This window comes from Nannospalax galili, unplaced genomic scaffold (genome assembly GCF_000622305.1).
Source record: "Nannospalax galili isolate Female #2095 unplaced genomic scaffold, S.galili_v1.0 scaffold221, whole genome shotgun sequence".
NCBI lineage: Eukaryota > Metazoa > Chordata > Mammalia > Rodentia > Spalacidae > Nannospalax > Nannospalax galili.
In genome coordinates, this window is record NW_008344592.1 from 429,552 (window position 1) to 447,171 (window position 17,620).

The window sequence follows — 17,620 nt, forward strand, 5'->3', positions numbered from 1 at the left end:
GGTGGTGCACGCCTTTAATCCTAGCACTTGGGAGGTAGAGGGAGACAGATCTCTGTGACTTTGATGTCAGCCTGGTATACATAGCAAGTTTCAGGCCAGCTGGGGCTACAGGGGAACCCTGTCTCAAAAAGAAAGAAAAAAAAAGAAAAGTTACCCCTCATCCCTCTTTCCTTCTCTCATATTTCACCACAGTCTTTTACATTTACATTCTACCTTTAAAATCCAGAACCAGTATGAGTGTGTACTTCAGCAGTAGAACACATGCTTGGCCCTGGCTCCCCTGGAACTTACTATGTAGAGCAGGCTGGCCTCAAATTCACAGAGATCCACCTGCCTCTGCCTTTCAGTCCCAGGATTAAAGGATGCCCAGCCAAGTAAATTTTTGTTTTGTTTTGTTTTGTTTTTTTGAGACAAGGTCTCCCTGTAGCCCAGCTAGCCTGGTGTTAACATGCTATGTAGACCAGGTTAGTCTCAATCTCACAGAGATCTGCCTGCTTTTGCATCCCAAGTACTGGTTCTACCATGTCTGACAAGTAAAATTATTTTTGAGGCAGGTTATTTTGGGCCAATTTTCACTCCTAGTGATTTTTTAACTTATAAAGGAAATTTTCAGAGGTTTATAAAGTAAATAATTCCAAGGATGTGATGTTTTGTCTTGTTTTGTTTTGAGATAGTCTCACTATGCAGCCCAACCTGATCCTCCTGCCTTAGCCTCCCAGGTACCAGGATTACAGGCACGTGCCACCATACTTAGCTCAAGACTCTATAGATTTTTAGTCAAATATCAGTTTCAGGGTTACAGTTTCGCTTTCATAATGCACTTTATGCCAATATTTTCATTGTATACTACTACTAATAAAACAAACAACAGAGCCAGTAAGTGACTCAACAGATAATGGTGCTTGCTGCCAAGCCTGATGGCCTAAATTTGATCTCCAGAACCCACATGATGGAAGGAGAGACCAATTCCTGAAAGATGTCCTTTGATCTCTATATGTGCACATGTGTGCACACATGTGTATGTGCACACACACACCATACTCATTCAAAAGTAAATGAAAAAAATTTAGATAAATAAAATCAATAAAAATAAATTGAACCAGGGATTGGAGAGATGGCTCAGTGGTTAAGAGCACTGGCTGCTCTTACAGAAGACCTGAGTTCAGTTCCCAGCATTCACATAGCAGCTAACACCCACCTGAAACTCCAGTTCCAGGGGATTGGACACCCTCCTCTGTCCTCTGCTCCTTGGGCACTGCAGGGCACAGGTGCATTTACATACATGCAGGCACAACACTCAAACACATAAAGTAAAAATAAATACTTTTTTTTTTAATAAAAAAAAAAAATCTGAACGGTCCCATACTGCTCAGGGGCAGTTTTTTGGTCTGGTCTACTTTCTTTGTCTTGTTTTTGTTTTGGGTTTTGGTTTTGGTTTGGGGGGGGGTTGAAGGGAGGGGTTGGGGGGGTGGTCTTTTTGAGACAAGATCTCCCTGTGGCCCCAGTTGGCCAGGAACTGCTAACTCACAGAGATTCACCTGCCTCTGCCTCCTGAATGGTGTGATCAAAGGCGTGCACCACCATGCCTGGCTTGTTTTTGTTTTTTTAAATGTTATGTGTAGGAGTGTTTTGCAAGCATGTAAGTGCACCTGTGTATGCAATGCCACGGAGGCCAGAAGAGGGCATCAGATCCCTTGCTACTGGAGTTACAAATGATTGTTGGGCACCATATGGATGCTGGGAACAGAACCCAGGTCCTCTGCAGGAGCAGTCAGTGCTCTTAACCATTGAGCCATCTCTCCAACCGCACTGTCATGCTTTTTTGACACAGGGTCTCTGGTAGGCCAGGATGGCTTCAAACTCACTATGTAATAGAGGATGACTTGAACCTGATTCTCTTGTCTCCAATCCTGAGTACCAAGGTTACAAGTGTCCACCACCACACCTGGTTTAACATTTGCTATTAAACAATGACAGGAGAATTAAGTCCTTGTGACAAGAATTAAATCCAAAATTAAGCTTATGGAAACAGGATGTGGTAGGAGCAACCACCACAAAGGAAAGAATACTGGCTAAAGCCACAAACTATGAAATACACTGTTTGTAAATCTTCCATTCAAATGTCCCAGTCAAACAGTCATTTCAGTAAAGTGAAAACAGAAACAATTTAACAACATTCTATAGAAATTCAAGCAAGGGGTCTTCAAGCAAGGGGTCTTGGGAAATGCCTCAGTTGATAAAGTGCAGCCCCAAAGCATGAAGACCTGAGTTTAGTTTCCCAGCACCCACATAAAAAGCTGGGCATGGCAGTGCACATCTATAACCTGGAGACAAATCCAGTCCAGCCAAAAAGTGAGCTCTAGGTTTAGTGAGAGACCCTGTCTCAAAAAATAATGTGGAGGCTGGGTATGGTGGCTCATACCTTTAATCTCAACACTTGGGAGGCAGAGGCAAGTGGAGCTCTGTGAGTTCAAGGCCAGCCTGGTCTACATAGCAAGTTCCAGGATAGCCAGGGTTACATAATGAGATCATGTCTCAAATAAATAAATAAGAAGTAATTGAAGAAGACACCCCAATATCAACCTCTGGCTTCCACATGTACCTGCATAGACAAGCCCACTCAAACACACATACTTATACCAGGTAGAAGTGTGCGCGCGCGCACATACACACACACATACACACACACACACATACACACACGCTTTTAAAAATCAAGTAAGGGCCAGTCTTGTTTGCACAGGTCTGTAATCCCAGCTCTAGGAGGCAGAGGCAGGAGAATCTCTGTGAATTCAAGGGCAGCCTGGTTTACATAGCAAGTTCCAGGGCAGTCAGGGCTCTCAAAAGAAAATAAAATAGACTTCTTAAAAAAGAGATGTGGACAGAAAAGTGAGCACTCAAGACCTATGACCTCAGTGGTTCTGGTCAGGGGTCTTGGCTGAGTCTCTCCTCTACCCTGCCTCTAAATGCTGGAGCACTGCAGCGCTCCTCAGATCTCTTTTTCTGATTCCTAGAAGATCTTGTCCAGCCTCATCAATGTAATGACAACTCCCAAGTTGCATTTCAACCTAAGAACCATCCCGAGAACTCAATTCATATTGTTGCCTAACTACCAGATATGTCTTCTTTCAAGTCTAATCAACATCTCAAAGCTGACATCTCCAGAAATCACCTTCTAATATCCCCCTCCCTCCCTCCTTCAGACTTTCTCATTTTCCATAGCTTTGTTAACACCACCATCTATACAGCTATGTATGGTTATTACTGTCAACTTGACAGATTCTCAAATCACCAAGGAAACAAGCCTCTGGGTGTGTTTATAAGAGATGTTCTAGATTAGGTTAATGGAAGTGTTAACTGTGGTGGCATCAATCCATGGGCTGGAGTTACATACTGAATAAACATTCATCTCTGCTTCCTGACAGCAGACACAATGTAACCATCTGCCTCTGGCTCCTGTCCCCATTCCTTCCCTATCATGATGAACTGTATCCCCTAGAACTATAAGCCAAAAGAAACCTTTCCTCCTTTTTTAAAAAAATATTTTATTATTTTTATTTTATGTGTATGAGTGTGTTGCCTGCATATATGTGAGTGCACTTGTGTTGCGCGATGCTGTGGAGGTCAGAAGAGGCCTTTGGATTCCCCTGGAACTGGAGTTAAGGATAGTTTATAGCCACCATGTGAGTGCTGGGAGTCAAACCCATGTCCTCTGCAAGAGCAGTCAGTGTTCTTTACTACTGAGCCATCTCTCCAGCTCTGAAACCTTTCCTCCTTAAATTGTTTTTGTCAGGTATTTTGTCATAGCATCAGGAAAAGTAACTGATACTTGAGCCCAACACCTGGAAGGCTTCAATGACTTTTCACACATTTTCCTTTTCACACCTATCCATTCTAAGGTAGTATATTTAACTACAAAATTTCTCTTGAGTCCATTTTATTTTGAGAGTCTTGTGTATCTGAAGCTAGCCTTGAACTCAATTTATAGTTGAAGATGAAGTTGAACTTCTGATTCTCCTGCCTCTACCTCCTGAGTGCTGGGATTACAGGTGTGCACCAACCATGTCTGGTCAAACCCAGGGCTTTGTGCATGCTAGACAAGCACTCTACCAAGTGAGCTATGTTACAATGCTCTCTCTCTCTCTTTCTCTCTCCCTCTGTCTTTTTGAGACAGGGTCTCCCTGTAGCCCCTGCTGGCCTGGAACTCACTATATAGACCAAGCTGACCTTGAACTCACCTGCCTCTGCCTCCCGAGTGCTGAGATTAAAGGTGTGCACCACCACGCCTGGCCTTACAATGCTCTTTAGTAATCCTCCTGTCTCCTCTTTACACCATCCCTCTCCCACTTATCCTTTTTTTAAAAATATTTTTTATTTATTATTTTTATTTTGTGTATGCATGTATTGCCTACACATAGGTAAGTGCACCTGTGTCATGAAATGCCCCCTGAGGTCAGAAGAGGCTGTTGAATCCCCTGGAACTGAAGTTACAAACAGTTGTTAGCTGCCATGTGGTGCTGGGATTTGAACCCGGGTCTTCTGCAAGAACAACCAGTGTTCTTAACTGCTAAGCCATCTCTCCAGCCCCCCACTTATCCTTTTGAAGGTTGTAAGTTAGAATTTCAAGACCTTCAGTGGCTCTCCTACATCACTCAGAGAAGAAACCACAGTCATTACAATGGCATAGCAAGTGCCACAAGTGTTTGCTGAATAAATAGAACTCTCTTTTGAGAAAAGTCTCAGAAAGAGACTTAAATGCCTGGAGCAAGTTATGAAATTCATGGCAGTGAAGGACAAAGATAGAAACAACTAGTATATGTTTATGTGGTTAGAGCAACAACCTGGTAACCAAGTAAAGACCAAGTAAGGATGCAGGAAAGACAACAGATGACAGCAGAGCCAGTTACTTTGTAGGAGAGAGAAGATAAAGTCAACATCACAGCTGTGCTACTGGGGCAGGGACACTTCTCCACTGGACCAGGAGGGAGGGCCAACAAGTGGGTATAGATGCTGGCTAGGTATAGGTTGAATGGAGGAAGGTGAGGTCTCTTGTGAAGCAGGGGAGAAGAGAAACCATAGAAGCCTCTAGGAGCAGGGAAGAAGAGAGCTCACTAGAGGTATAAGGCAGCAGAAATTTCAGAGGATCTGGAAGCAGCCTAACTAACACCAAAAGATCTCTATTAAGCTCCCTTGACACAGACACTTATCTGTAAGTCCTGAGCAAATTCAGCTTGAAGCTGTCCTTGGTCTAGGCAGCCACCACCAATCTCTCTTATCCTGGAACTGGCCAAGGGACAGGCAGCTGAAGGCACTGGCTCTCAGCTCACCTGCTCCCAGCTACCAGCTCCTCCAGAGCCTGCTTGAGCCGTGTACAGGCACCCAGTCTCGACCTGCGTTGCATCTTCTCAACCTCCTGCAGCCCCTGGTCCTGTGAGGGTCCAGGGAGAGGGTCAGAGTATTGAGGGTCCCTGGCCCATAGCCTAACTACTCCTATCCTCTCTCCCTAGGCCCTTCTCTGTCCCCATCAGATTCTAGTTCCAATTCTCTAGCATCCTGCTGTTTCTACTCCGTTAATAACTTTACCTCCTTCACCTGCCCCTTTTCAGGGTCTCACAATTCCAAATCCTTGCCCTGCCACAACTTTGTTCCCCTTTGTTTCTAGTTTGCCCAGAAACTGTACTCTTTATCCACCACTCCCTAGCATTGCATCCACAAGATACTGGCTTCTTCATGCCCTACCATTAGCCTCCACTTTGGAGCTCCCTCAAAAGCTGAAGAATCCCCAGTGCTCTGTGGCCCAGCCTCTCACTGTGGGTGCTGCCTTGTGCTCACCAGCCTCTCAGCTACTTTCCGCACACAGTTACTACTATGTAGGCGCCATGTGTAGTCCTCCCAGCAGCTCCACACATGTAGGCAGGGCTTTCGGTGACGAAGAGGCAAACAGAGGTATGGCCTGGGCCAGACAGAAAGAAATGGGGGGATTTCAGGCATCTTGGGTGCTTGGGACCTCCCAACACCCTCTTGCAAGTCACCTGGGGAGCACTTACCCACTGCCATCCATGGGTTCAGGCCACTGAGCAGGGGTTCCCAGATCTTCTTCCTCCTCCAGCCCTGACCCCCTGTCCTCAGAATCCAAGAGAGGCTGTGCCTCCAACATGTTGCCCTCGGTTCCCTCAACAGCCCTTGACCCTCGGCCCAACTGCTCCTCCCGGCGGCCTGCACAACCTAGTCACCCCATAAGAACATCAAAGGTCAGAGCATCAGGCTGAGGGCCAGATCCTTCTCTTCACAGCACCTCCCTCAGTAGAAGCAAAGCCCACCCTTCCTGAAGGTAAGCACCTTTCCAGAGAGTTAAAGTCTGAAAACAAAAGAGACCATCCTCAAACCTATGTCCTTCAGGCCACACACCAATGGAAATCTCAAATCTGATGGGCTGCTTGGCCAATGAGGGGTCAATCATGGTGGCCTCAAAGAGCACCCCAAAAAGCAGGAAATCTTCACAGGGTGCCAAGGCATTCTACAGAAAAGAGTGAATATGAGGTCAGCTCCTAGCCTTCCAGGAAGCAGCCTGTTCTTCCACCACAATACCCACAGAAAGATATCACAACTAAAGCCCAGGTGGCCTGTGGGTGTCCTCCCTCTCTCCCTGGTGGCAGCCACCCCACCCTACCACTACCCCCAATGGCCCAGGGGATTGGTTCTCTCTGACCATCCCCCTCGACCTGTCTATATACAATGGCACATGTGCACACACACTGAACTCTTCATCCAAGTCCCCAAATTGAGAACAGCCACATGTCTACTGCTAGGGACAAGATTTACACTCCCCAGAGTTGAGGGTGACCACCCCACCTCTGGCAGGGGCAGCAACTCCTCCACCTCCACCTCCATTGCACTAGGAATCTCAGGCCCATCCCCACTGGAGCTGGCATCCATGTGCTGCAGAATCCCTACTGGGGTCTGACTCTGCCTGGCTTTCTTCTTCTTTTTTCCGGTAAGTTGGGACAGTCTGGATCCCTGTGGGGCCTGGGAGGATTTAGGTTCGGCTCTGCCTTCAAACACCTCCATAGACACAGCTACCAGAAGTCGGCCCCGGAACCAAACGCCTTGCCCAAGGCCTTCGTTGAGACTTTGAAGACCATCGCGGAGCCCCCCGCTGGGGAACGAGCCATACAGGGGCACCCAGACCGGACCGAAAGTGGGGTTAAACCCGGCTGTGAGGAACAAGAACAGGGTTTTAGAGGCTAGGGTGGGCAGGCACTGCCCTGTGCTCCACACCCTTGCCTCCTTCAAGTCCAGGAGTTGGAGAAAAGGAGGAGGACCACTGTTCTGGAAGGGAGCAAGTGTTTGACAACCCTAACAGCGTCAGACCCACCTGGGGACATCTCTAAACCAATGCAGGTACTAAAGGCGCTGCTGACTGGTGGATGCAAGCTTTGGTGGGGGGAGCCCTGAAGGAATGGCGGGGTGGGGGTGGTGTTCTAAAGGACTCAGTAAGGGTTTGGATACTCGGATACTGACTGCGGTCAGTTCGCTGAAAGGGCTAGTCCGATCAGGATGCTAGCACCCTCCTGAGGATGCTAATCATGGTAAAAGGCGTGGCCTTCTTGAAGCAGCTTGTTTTGTGGGGTGACCCGGCCTATCAAGCTGACACCAGTCAGGCAGGGAGGCACGGACCCCGGCTGCACGTTCCCGTCAGATCTGCTCACCTGCACGCCCTGGGTTCGAGATCTGCCTCAGGTCCAGCACGTGTGTGGCGACCACGGCGTCCAGGAGGGGCGCGTTGTCCCGCAGCTGCAGACGAAGGCCACGCGTCAGCGGTGGGAAGAGCTCCACGAAGCTCAGCTGCTCATTCCACTCAGGTACTGCCGTCTTGCCACACACTGACGTCTCACCCTGAAGGCCAGAAGGGGGGAGAGGGGTCAGGGCGGAACTGAGACTCTAGCGCAGGACCGGCAAGATGGCTCAGCGGGTAAAGGCGCTTGTGGCCAAGACAGAGGACCTGAGTTCGATCCCTGGGGCCCACATGGTGGAAGGAGAGACCCGACTAGGCAGATTGTCCTCTGACCTCCACACATGCACCTTGCTCTTGCTTACCCACACACATATACAGGAATACACTAACAACTAACTGAATGAATGAATGAATGAATGAATGAATGAAAGATAAATAAATAAATAAGAGTTGGAGTGATGGCTCAGCAGTTAACCAGAGGACCAGAGTTGGGTTCTCAGCGCCCATGTTTCTATCAGGTGGCTCACAACTACCTATGACTCCAGTTCTAGGTGAGCTGACACCCTCTTCTGGCCTCCATGAGCAACTACATTCATGTGCACACAGCCCACGTTCATACACATAATTAAAATATATAGGAATATAGGACCAGCTGGGTGTGGTGGCACTCGCCTGTAATCCCAACACTTGGGAGGCAGAGGCAGGGGAATATCTGTGAGTTCAAAGCCAGCCTGATCTACATATTGAGTTCCAGGCCAGCTGTGGCCCTGTCTCAAAAACACCAAAAAAAAAAAAAAAAAAAAAAAAAAGGAATAAGAGTCAAGATTGTAAAGTTAGGGAAGGCTATGAATGCTAGTGCCACTCACTGAAACAGTAAAGGCAGGCCTAAAGGAAGATGTGCCCATCTTCAGTTCTCAGCACCCACATGGTAGCTTACAACCTTCTGTAACTCCAGTTCTAGGGGATTCTAGGCCCTCTTCTGGCCTCTGCTGGGCACAGCACCCACATGGTGCATTTACATACATGCAGGCAAACATTCATACATTACAAATAAAAATTTTTAGATATTTATTAAATAATTTTTTAAAAACTATTTTATTTTTTAATATTTATTATTTCTATTTTATGTGTATGAGTGTATTACCTGCATGTGTAAGTGCACCCATGTCGTGCAGTGCCCTCGGAAGTCAGAAGAGAGCATGGAATCCCCTGGAACTGTAGTTACAGACAGTTATTAGCTGCCTTGTGGATGCTGGGAATAGAACCCAGGTCCTCTGCAAGAGCAGCCAGTGCTCTTAACCGCTGAGCCATCTCTCCAGTCCCTTAAATAAACAATTTTTTAAAGACTGGAGCTGCGGCATAGGGGGAGCGACTTACCTGTTGCCCCAGAAAGCTCACGTGCACATAAGGGTCCAGGAGGACATGCTGGTCGTGCAGGGCACGGGCCAGGCTGCCCAGCAGCCCGGGGCGCAGTGATGGAAGCCCCTCTGCACGGTACACGCGCACGCGCAGCCGCGCCCACGGCCTCTCAGCCGGCACCCCACGGGGCAGGAGCAGGTTCCTAGGAAGAGAGGAGAAGTGGAGCCTCCCGCCCTCTGCTGCTCTGCGCCCTGAGGCCACGCCTCGTGCAATTCTCTACTCCCACCTCACCCAGCTCACTTCTCGATGTCCGAAGTGGTTCCTGGGCCTGGCGGTGGCAGTGGAAGGGGAAGGTCCCCGCGCACCCTCACGGACAAGGTGACCTTGACGAAGCCCTTGGTCCCAGCGCGGGTGTCCCGAGGATCATGCAGAGGAGCCCATTTTTGGTGGAAGTGGCCATCTGAGGTTGGAGGGGACAGGCCAAGGGGTCAGGGGACACCTAAGGGATGCACCGAGTGATTATAGAGCGTTGGACAATGACTGGGGTTCCAGTCCATCGCAGAGGAAGAGCAGGAGTGCAAGAAAGGTGAGCCTTCAGGAGAGACAGTGGTCTCAAAGTTGGTGCACAGGGGTCGGCGCAGGTAGCTAGTTTCCTGGGTCTTTGTTCATGCCAATGCGTTTCAATGAAACGTTTCAATACCTGGCTGGTCCAGAGCAATGCCCAGGTCCATCCTGAAGGTGCCTATCCTGGTGGCCATAAATGGGAGGGTCTGCGAATGAAAAGCCTGGGAGAGAGCAGTATTAGTCCTGGAGTTTTGGCACATACCTCCCACTTTGGGCAGGGGGAGGGGGGCAGAATCTCACTCTGTACCCCAGACTGGGCTTCAAACTCGGGGCCATCTTCCAGCCTCAGCCTCCCAAATGTTGGATTACAGGCACATACCACCACACCCAGTTGGCTATCTCCCCTTTCCTGACCTCTTTCCAATTCTACTCACCGTGATCTCCAACAGCAAGTCTTGAAGGGCAAGCCGGCTCTCATGAAATTCGAACAAAAAGTACTGGGTTGAAGTGGAGTGAGACAGGTGAGACAGGTGAGGTTAGACCTGAGGCACTTTGTCAACTTTCCCCACATCTTGTTTTCGAAGAGAACAGAGTCCTTTTGGCGTTATGGTGCCCTGTTCTTCCCCCATGGCCCCTGCACCCAAACCCTGCCCTCTCCAGGGACAGGTCCTATCTGAGTCCCTTCTATTCTCTCAGACCTGCCCTCTTCCTTGGTCTAGCTCACCTCATTGTAGAAAGGACAGTTGGTTCCACGCTGGGTGGCAGTCACTCGGTACTGATCCCCAACACGCACGGCCACATAGGGGTTAATGTTGACTCCCACCAGTTTCTGGGCCTCAAGCACTGTGATCCCCACCTAAGGGATGTAGAAAAGGGAGGAAAGGAAGCCAGACTTGCCTGAGTTTGGGGAGGAGCAGCAAAAGAGGATTGGAATAAGACAGAAGAGCAGTACCTGGAAGTCCTGGGTTCTGGACACCTGGAAGGGATCCTTGCGGGCTGGGCCTGGGACACGGCTGCATAGAGGCTTAGGGTCAGCTCCACTCCTCCCACCCATATAGTTGTTTGGTGATGGGATGAAGTCCCTGCCTTCTGAACTTCTGGACCCTGAGTCCTTTAGGATTACTCTTTTGCCTCCATCTCAAGCCTATGTCAAGAGTTTGACTCATTCCCACAGCCCTGGAGCCATTTGTTTGCTCAACAAAAATTTCACACCTGCTAAGTGCCAACACTCTTTTTTTTTTCCTTTGGTCTTTTTGAGACAGGGTCTCTCTATAGCCCCAGCTGTCCTGGAACTCACTATGTATACCAGGCTGACCTTGAACTCACAGAGATCTCTGTGATACCTCTGCCTCTGGGATTAAAGGCATGTGCCACCACACCCAGCTAGTACCAACACTCTTATCAAAGCTGTACCACTCACATGAACAACAACCAAAACTTGCCCTAATCAAATTTCAATACAAACCAGTGTGTGAGCCAGTATAACTGACTCTGAATATAAGTGAATGACCCTTGACCCCAGGATATCCGCCCTCCACCCCTGGTGTCTGTGAGTGTGTATGGGTATGGGCTCATGTGTATGAGTTTGAAACTGACTCAGTGGAAGGGTATAGGGGCAGGTACGTGGTGGTACAAGTTACCTCTTGAGGGGGCTGAACACAACCCCAGAAAGCTCCACATCAGGCTCATCCTCCAGGTCCAGGTCCAGCTCCAGGCCCAGCTCATTCTCTTCATCATCCTGTGTTCCTAGACTTCGAGCTAGCCTGTGCCCCAGAGACACTGCCCGCCGCTCTAGCCGGGCCTCTTCAGGCCTGACAGGAAAGGTCCTCAAAGGTCATGCCTAGGACCTGTCACGCTTCTCTGGGCATTCCTTGTTACTCACCTTGGGACGGGACTCTGATCCTTAGATTGATCCCACTCTTCCCAGGACTCACTCCTAACCCTGAGATCACTCTAAATCCAGAACTGAATCTTGATTCTAGGTTTGACCTCTGTCCTCATAACTGATTCAACCCTAATCCCAGACCCTAAAACTAACTCCAGTGACCCTGAATCACCCCCACATACTTACTTCAGTTCCTGGAAGCCCACATTGGGGATGATCAACTCCAAGCTAAGAAGAGGAGACATGGAGAGAGCCAGACCTGACTACAGAGCTAGAGTCTGCTTAGCATAGTTTCAAGGGTCACAGCATCCAGCAGATCCAGAGTGGAAATGGGGGGCTACTTCTTTCTTTTCAGGGTGAATCTGGGCTGGGACCACCAGATCTTGCTCAGGTTACTAGAGAATTACCTGTCTCGAATGGGTGTGCCAAAGTCCTCCTCTGCCCAGGTTCCTGCAGCTCCCTCAGGGGGCTGATACTTTAGGTCAAGCTCCACCTGGATCTGAAACCGGATATGGTATCCATAGGTCCCCTCAAATATGAGGCTAAGAGTCCCAAGGACAACACATCCTTAAACAGGATCCTCTTGGCTACATCTGTAGTGACTTGTTCTTCCTGAAGAATAATGTTAATATTCACAACCTTTTAAGAGCTTAGGGCTGGGTGCTAGTGAGATGGCTCAGTGGGTGAAGGTGCTTGCTGCCAAGCCTGGCAACCTGAGTTCAATGCCCGGAATCCATGTGGTGGAGGAGAACTAGTGTCCAGAAGTTGTCCTCTGACTTCTACAAGCACGCTCACACACACACACACACACACACACACACACACACACACACACGCATGCACGCATGCACGCACGCACGCATGCACACACAAATACAGAGAAGAATAAGAAGAGGAGGAGGAGGAGGAGGTGGAGGAGGAGGAGAAGGAGGAAGAGGAACTCTCTTAGGGCTGGGGATACAGCTCATTTGGTAGTGTGCTTGCCTAGCATGCAGGAAAGCTTGGGTTTCAGTCCACCACTGTTGTAAACAAACAAACCAACCCGTCCCTGGAAAATAAAAAATAAAGGAAACAAAACCCAACCTTAATGTGCAAGTTGCCTCTTAAGGGGCCCAAAAAATGTCCTTTGCTTTTCTTGGCCTTAACAGTTCTGCATGGCCTGGTCCCTGACATCCTTTCCAGCTCCATCTCATTCTAGGTTTCTGTCTTGCTTTGCACCCCAGGTTCCTTTGCCTGAATTATTTCCCTCCCCACTTAGTTCTAAGCTCAAGCATTACTTCCTTAGAACCTTTCCTGACCCCCCAAATAGGCCACAAACCTATTCTACACCCAGCTTTTGTAACACACATCAGTTGCAATTGATTTTATTTTATTTTATTTATTTTATTTTGTGTATGCGTGTATTGCCTGCAAGGTAAGTGCACCCATGTCATGCAATGCCCAAGGAGGACAGAAGAGACTGTTAGATCCCCTGGAACTGGAGTTACTGACAGTTGTTAGGTGCCATGTGGGTGCTGGGGTTCGAACCTGGGTCTTCTGCAAGAACAATCAGTGTTCTTAACCACTGTGCTATCTCTCCAGCCCTGCAATTGTTTTTTAAAATATTTTATTTATTATTTTTATTTAATGTATATGAGTGTATTGCTTGATTGTGGGTAGGTGCACCTGTGTCATGCAATGCCCAAGGAGGTCAGAAGAGGGCATCGGATCCCCTGGAACTGGAGTTAAGGACAGTTAGCTACAATGTGGGTGCTGAAAATTGAACTCCAGTCCTCTACAAGAGCAGCCAGTGCTCTTAACCACTGAGCCATCTCTCCAGCCTTGCAATTTTTGTGTGAATATTTGCTTGATATTTGCCCCCCCTCATTCAGCTAGAGAGCACCAAGAAAGCAAATCCTTATTTGGTTTTGCTTACCACTGAATCCCCTTTGTTTAGTATCATACTTGGTTTATAATAAAAGAAAGAACTTAACCAGTGACTGAATGAGAAAAAAAAAATCAACACTAGGTCTGACTCGACATCACGCAAATGAGGAAATAGCTTAGAGATGCTAAATAACTCTTCCAAGTTCTCAGATGGGAAGAAGTACATCAAAGAATTGAGGCCAGGTACACCTCTCCTAGGATATATGACCTGTGAGATATCAGGAAAATCCTGGCAAGTTCATCTTTTCTGCCACAAGAAGAGAACCTGCCCAAGATCCAGGGAACAACAGGTGCTCACCACACCCCTGGAACTCAGAGCTGAGCCTCTTTCTGGTCCATGCACAGGGGCTGCAGTGAAGGGAGACTAGGCTGTGGGGGGCACTTGCTGCTACTCCTATCTGGCTCAAATTTTCCCTTAAGTTTTCCCCTAAATTTTACCCTCTATCTAGGGAGTCCCAGGCTTGAGGGTGAAAGGCTGGCGGCTTACCGAGGACACTCGCAGTTTCTCATCCACTAGAGCCTCCTGGAGCACCAAGTGCCCAGCATTCTGTACCTGCTGCAGGGATATCACCAGGGTCCCCAGAGGCCTAGAAGAAGGGCATGAAGAAGGGTGACCCAGAAAGATGGCACCAAACCACTCCCAAGCCTCCTCCAAGACTACTCACCTGGGGCTGAACACACGGCTACAGTTGACCACCTGCACAGACAGACTCTCCCCAGCCAGTGGAGACCCATAGTGGGGCCACTGAAACAACTAGGGACAGAAGGAAGCTCATGACACCCAATGTTTGGCTGACCCTGACACCAATCTCCAGAGCCTATTTCCAAGCCTGAAATAGAAATCAACCCTCCAAATTTGGGGCTATTTCTAGGACTATCTCCCATACCTATTATAAACCCCTTCAACATGGAGTTGACTCCAAACAGTACTGATCTGGGGCTAACTACCAATCAAAACCTAATCCCTCAAGTCTTGAGACTACATGTCCCCAAGACCAGGAATAAACACTTTTGTCCCAGGATGGACCTAGAAGAAAACAGACTGGCTTCTCTCCAGCCAGGAGACCAATGGTACTGACCTCACCAACATCTGCTTCTCTGCCACAGTGAATTTTTCTTGTCTTCTGGGTAAAGCCTGCTCAAGACTGAAACTAGTCATTTATCAGCCCCTATGCAAAAAGTCACTCCCCCCGCCACCCTTGGTCCAGTGTCTAGTACCCCCTGATTCACACTTAGAAAAGCAGAAGATAAAGCTAGAAGGAGGCAAAGGTTTGAAGCTATACAGCTGAAGAAAAGGCTATAAGCTGGCCAGGATTTAAGCTGGAGGTCTAGGGACTGAAGAATCCAGAGCTCCCCAGTTCCAAAGACTCTTAGAGCATCCATGCAAGCCTCACCACGAAAGCAGAGCGTCACTTGTCGGTCATGGGTCCCTGGTAGCCCTGTTAGGCGCCTCACACACACAGTCAGAGCCATGGTCTCAGAGCCACTGGTTCTCAGTCTGCCTGCTTGCCCTCTGCCCACCTGAGTTGCCCATGACTCACTGGACTCACCCAGCAGGTTCAGCAATCCCTTCCCTTTAGTCAAACACACAGGGGGTAAGGATTGGAGGTCATGACTGGGGAAGGAAGGAGGACTGAGAGCTGGGGGAAGGTCTCTATTGTCAGCAAAGTCCGATCTACCTATACCAGCTGCAAACTGGTACCAGTATTTATCCTGTTCTTATAGGGTGGGAATTGGGACAGGGTAAGGATGGAGAAGACAGAACCTTAGTCTGGTCTCTGCTAGCCTATGAGGTCTCAAGAGCATAAACCTCATGATGTTTCTTTTCTTTTTTCTTTCTCTTTTTCTTCCTTCCTTCCTTCCTTCCTTCCTTCCTTCCTTCCTTCCTTCCTTCCTTCCTTTCTTTCCTTTTTTTTCTTTTTGAGGCAAGGTCTCCCTGTAGTTAGCCTGGAACTTACTATGTATACCAGGCTGGACTTGAACTCACAGAGATCCGCCTGCTTCTGCCTCTGCCTCCCAAGAGCTGAGACTAAAGGCATGCACCACCACACTCGGTACTCATGATATTTCTTATTCTGTGTTCTCAATACTCAGCTTGAGATGTAGTACATAGTAGACCCTCAAAACACTGACTGGGGCCCAGCATGGCAGCACAAACCTGTAATTCCAATACATGGGAGGCTGAAGCAAAAGGATCTGTAATTCAAGGCTAGCCTGAGCTACGTAGTGAGAGTCCTTATGTCAAAACAAAACAAAAATAACAACAAAAACACTGTCTGGATAAATACATGGGGTAAAGATGAACCCCCAGGGGCTGGAGAGATGGCTCAGCAGTTAAGAGCACTGACTGCTCTTGCAGAGGACCTGGGTTGGATTCCCAGCATCCACATGGCAGCTACGAACCATCCTTAGCTCCAGTTCCAGGGGAATCTGAAGCCCTCTTCTGACCTCTACAGCATTGCATGACATGGGTGCACTCACATACATGCAGGCAATACACTCATCATAAATATAAATAATAAATAAAATATTTTTTTCAATGACCCCCCAACCCCTATGTTAGTGCTTCAAAGAGTCAACACATTTATTGAATTAATGGAGATTTGAATGCATCCTTAGCCTACATGAAGTAGTTGTCCTTTGTGCTTCATAAGCAGAAGTCATAGGTTCTTTAACTTGGGGTTAAGGACCCCATGTTGACCCATGCATTAATCTCAGCACTTGGGAGGCAGAGGCATGTGGATCTCTGTGAGACTGAGGTCAGCCAGGGCTATATAGTGAGTTTCAGGCCAGCTAGAGTTATATAGTGAGACTCTGTCTCAAAAAAAGGAGGGGCTGGAGAGATGGCCTAGAGGTTAAGAGCACTGGCTGCTCTTGCAGAGGACCCTGGTTCAGTTCCCAGCACCCACATGGCTGCTAACAACTGTCCATAACTCCAGTTCCAGGGAATTTGACACCCTCTTCTGGTTCCCATGGGCATTGTATAACACAGGTACACTTACATATATGTAGGCAAAACACTCATAAAATAAAACTAATTTTTAAAAAGACAACTTCTATTTGGGGTGGGGTTTTTGTTCTTCTGTTTTGCTTTGTGTGTTTTGGGGTTTTGGTCTTTTGAAACAAGGTCTGGCCTCAACTATGTAACTGATTACTGTAGTAGTTACTTTCTGTTGCTGTGATAAAATACCATGACCAAGCAACTTTAAAAGACATGGCAACAGGTGCCTATAGTAGGAAGCTAAGAAACCATATTTCCATCCACACACAAAAAGCAGAGAGCAAACATGAAATGGGGTGAGGTAATCAAAGCCCACCCCCAGTGACACATTTCCTCCAGCAAGACTCCATCTCCTAAAGGGTTCATAACTTCCCCAGACAGCACCATCAACCAGGGTCCAAGTGTTCAAGAATATGTGAGCCTATGGGGGACATTTCTCATGCAAACCACTACACTGAGAATGACCTTGAACTTCTGATCCTCCTGTTTCCACCTCCCAAGTGCTGAGATTACAGGTGTTGACCACCATGCTTGATTTGTGGGTATTGGGCATCAGACCTAGGCTTCCTGCATGCTATGCAAGTGTTATAGAAACTGAGCTTATCTTCAGCCCCCAGTGAGATGGAAAAGATGAAGCACAAGAACCATTTTAGTTCAAAGCTACAATCAGTTCTTCTGATGGTCTAATCTTACCTGTTGCTGCTGCCCTATATTCCTTGTCTTCAAGCCAAACCAAACAAATCACATGTTCCAGTGCACACCCTTCATTCCTTTCCACTGAGTGAATGCTTGTCTCTGGTTCCCACTTCCGTCTTCAAATTCCATTTTAAAATTTTTTTAAATTTTCATTTTGGTGCCGGGTGTGGTGGCATACGCCTTTAATCCCAGCACTCAGGAGGCAGAGGCAGGTGGATCTTTGTGAGTTAGAGGCCAGCCTGGTCTACATAGTGAGTTCCAGGACAGGTGGGGCTACAAGGAGACCGTCTCAAAAAGACAAAAAATTTTCATTTTATGTGTATGAGTGTTTGCCTGCATGTATGTAAGTGCATTCGTGCTTGCAATGTCTGTGGAGGCCAGAAGAGGGTGTTGGATCCCTTGGAACTGGAGTTAAGAGCAACCAGTCAGTGATCTTAGCCAGAGTCCTATGACC

At 48.0% G+C, this 17,620-nt stretch overlaps 1 protein-coding gene across 1 annotated transcript in view; it reads right to left on the minus strand.

The window, feature by feature from the left end:
- The window catches only part of LOC103740189 (fer-1-like protein 4), a 42,380-nt gene extending 27,438 nt beyond the window's left edge, over positions 1-14,942 (minus strand). The window contains exons 1-19 of the mRNA XM_008840752.3: positions 14,864-14,942; positions 14,549-14,604; positions 14,135-14,223; positions 13,957-14,056; positions 11,951-12,042; positions 11,730-11,771; positions 11,299-11,469; positions 10,611-10,671; positions 10,383-10,514; positions 10,093-10,155; positions 9,795-9,879; positions 9,395-9,554; positions 9,113-9,296; positions 7,710-7,896; positions 6,853-7,214; positions 6,409-6,517; positions 6,048-6,225; positions 5,833-5,953; positions 5,328-5,428 (exon numbers count right to left, since the gene is read on the minus strand). Coding sequence (XP_008838974.1) covers positions 5,328-5,428; positions 5,833-5,953; positions 6,048-6,225; positions 6,409-6,517; positions 6,853-7,214; positions 7,710-7,896; positions 9,113-9,296; positions 9,395-9,554; positions 9,795-9,879; positions 10,093-10,155; positions 10,383-10,514; positions 10,611-10,671; positions 11,299-11,469; positions 11,730-11,771; positions 11,951-12,042; positions 13,957-14,056; positions 14,135-14,223; positions 14,549-14,604; positions 14,864-14,942 — 2,372 coding nt within the window. The remainder of the gene's footprint in view (positions 1-5,327; positions 5,429-5,832; positions 5,954-6,047; positions 6,226-6,408; positions 6,518-6,852; positions 7,215-7,709; positions 7,897-9,112; positions 9,297-9,394; positions 9,555-9,794; positions 9,880-10,092; positions 10,156-10,382; positions 10,515-10,610; positions 10,672-11,298; positions 11,470-11,729; positions 11,772-11,950; positions 12,043-13,956; positions 14,057-14,134; positions 14,224-14,548; positions 14,605-14,863) is intronic.
- Between the last annotated feature and the right edge of the window lie 2,678 nt (positions 14,943-17,620).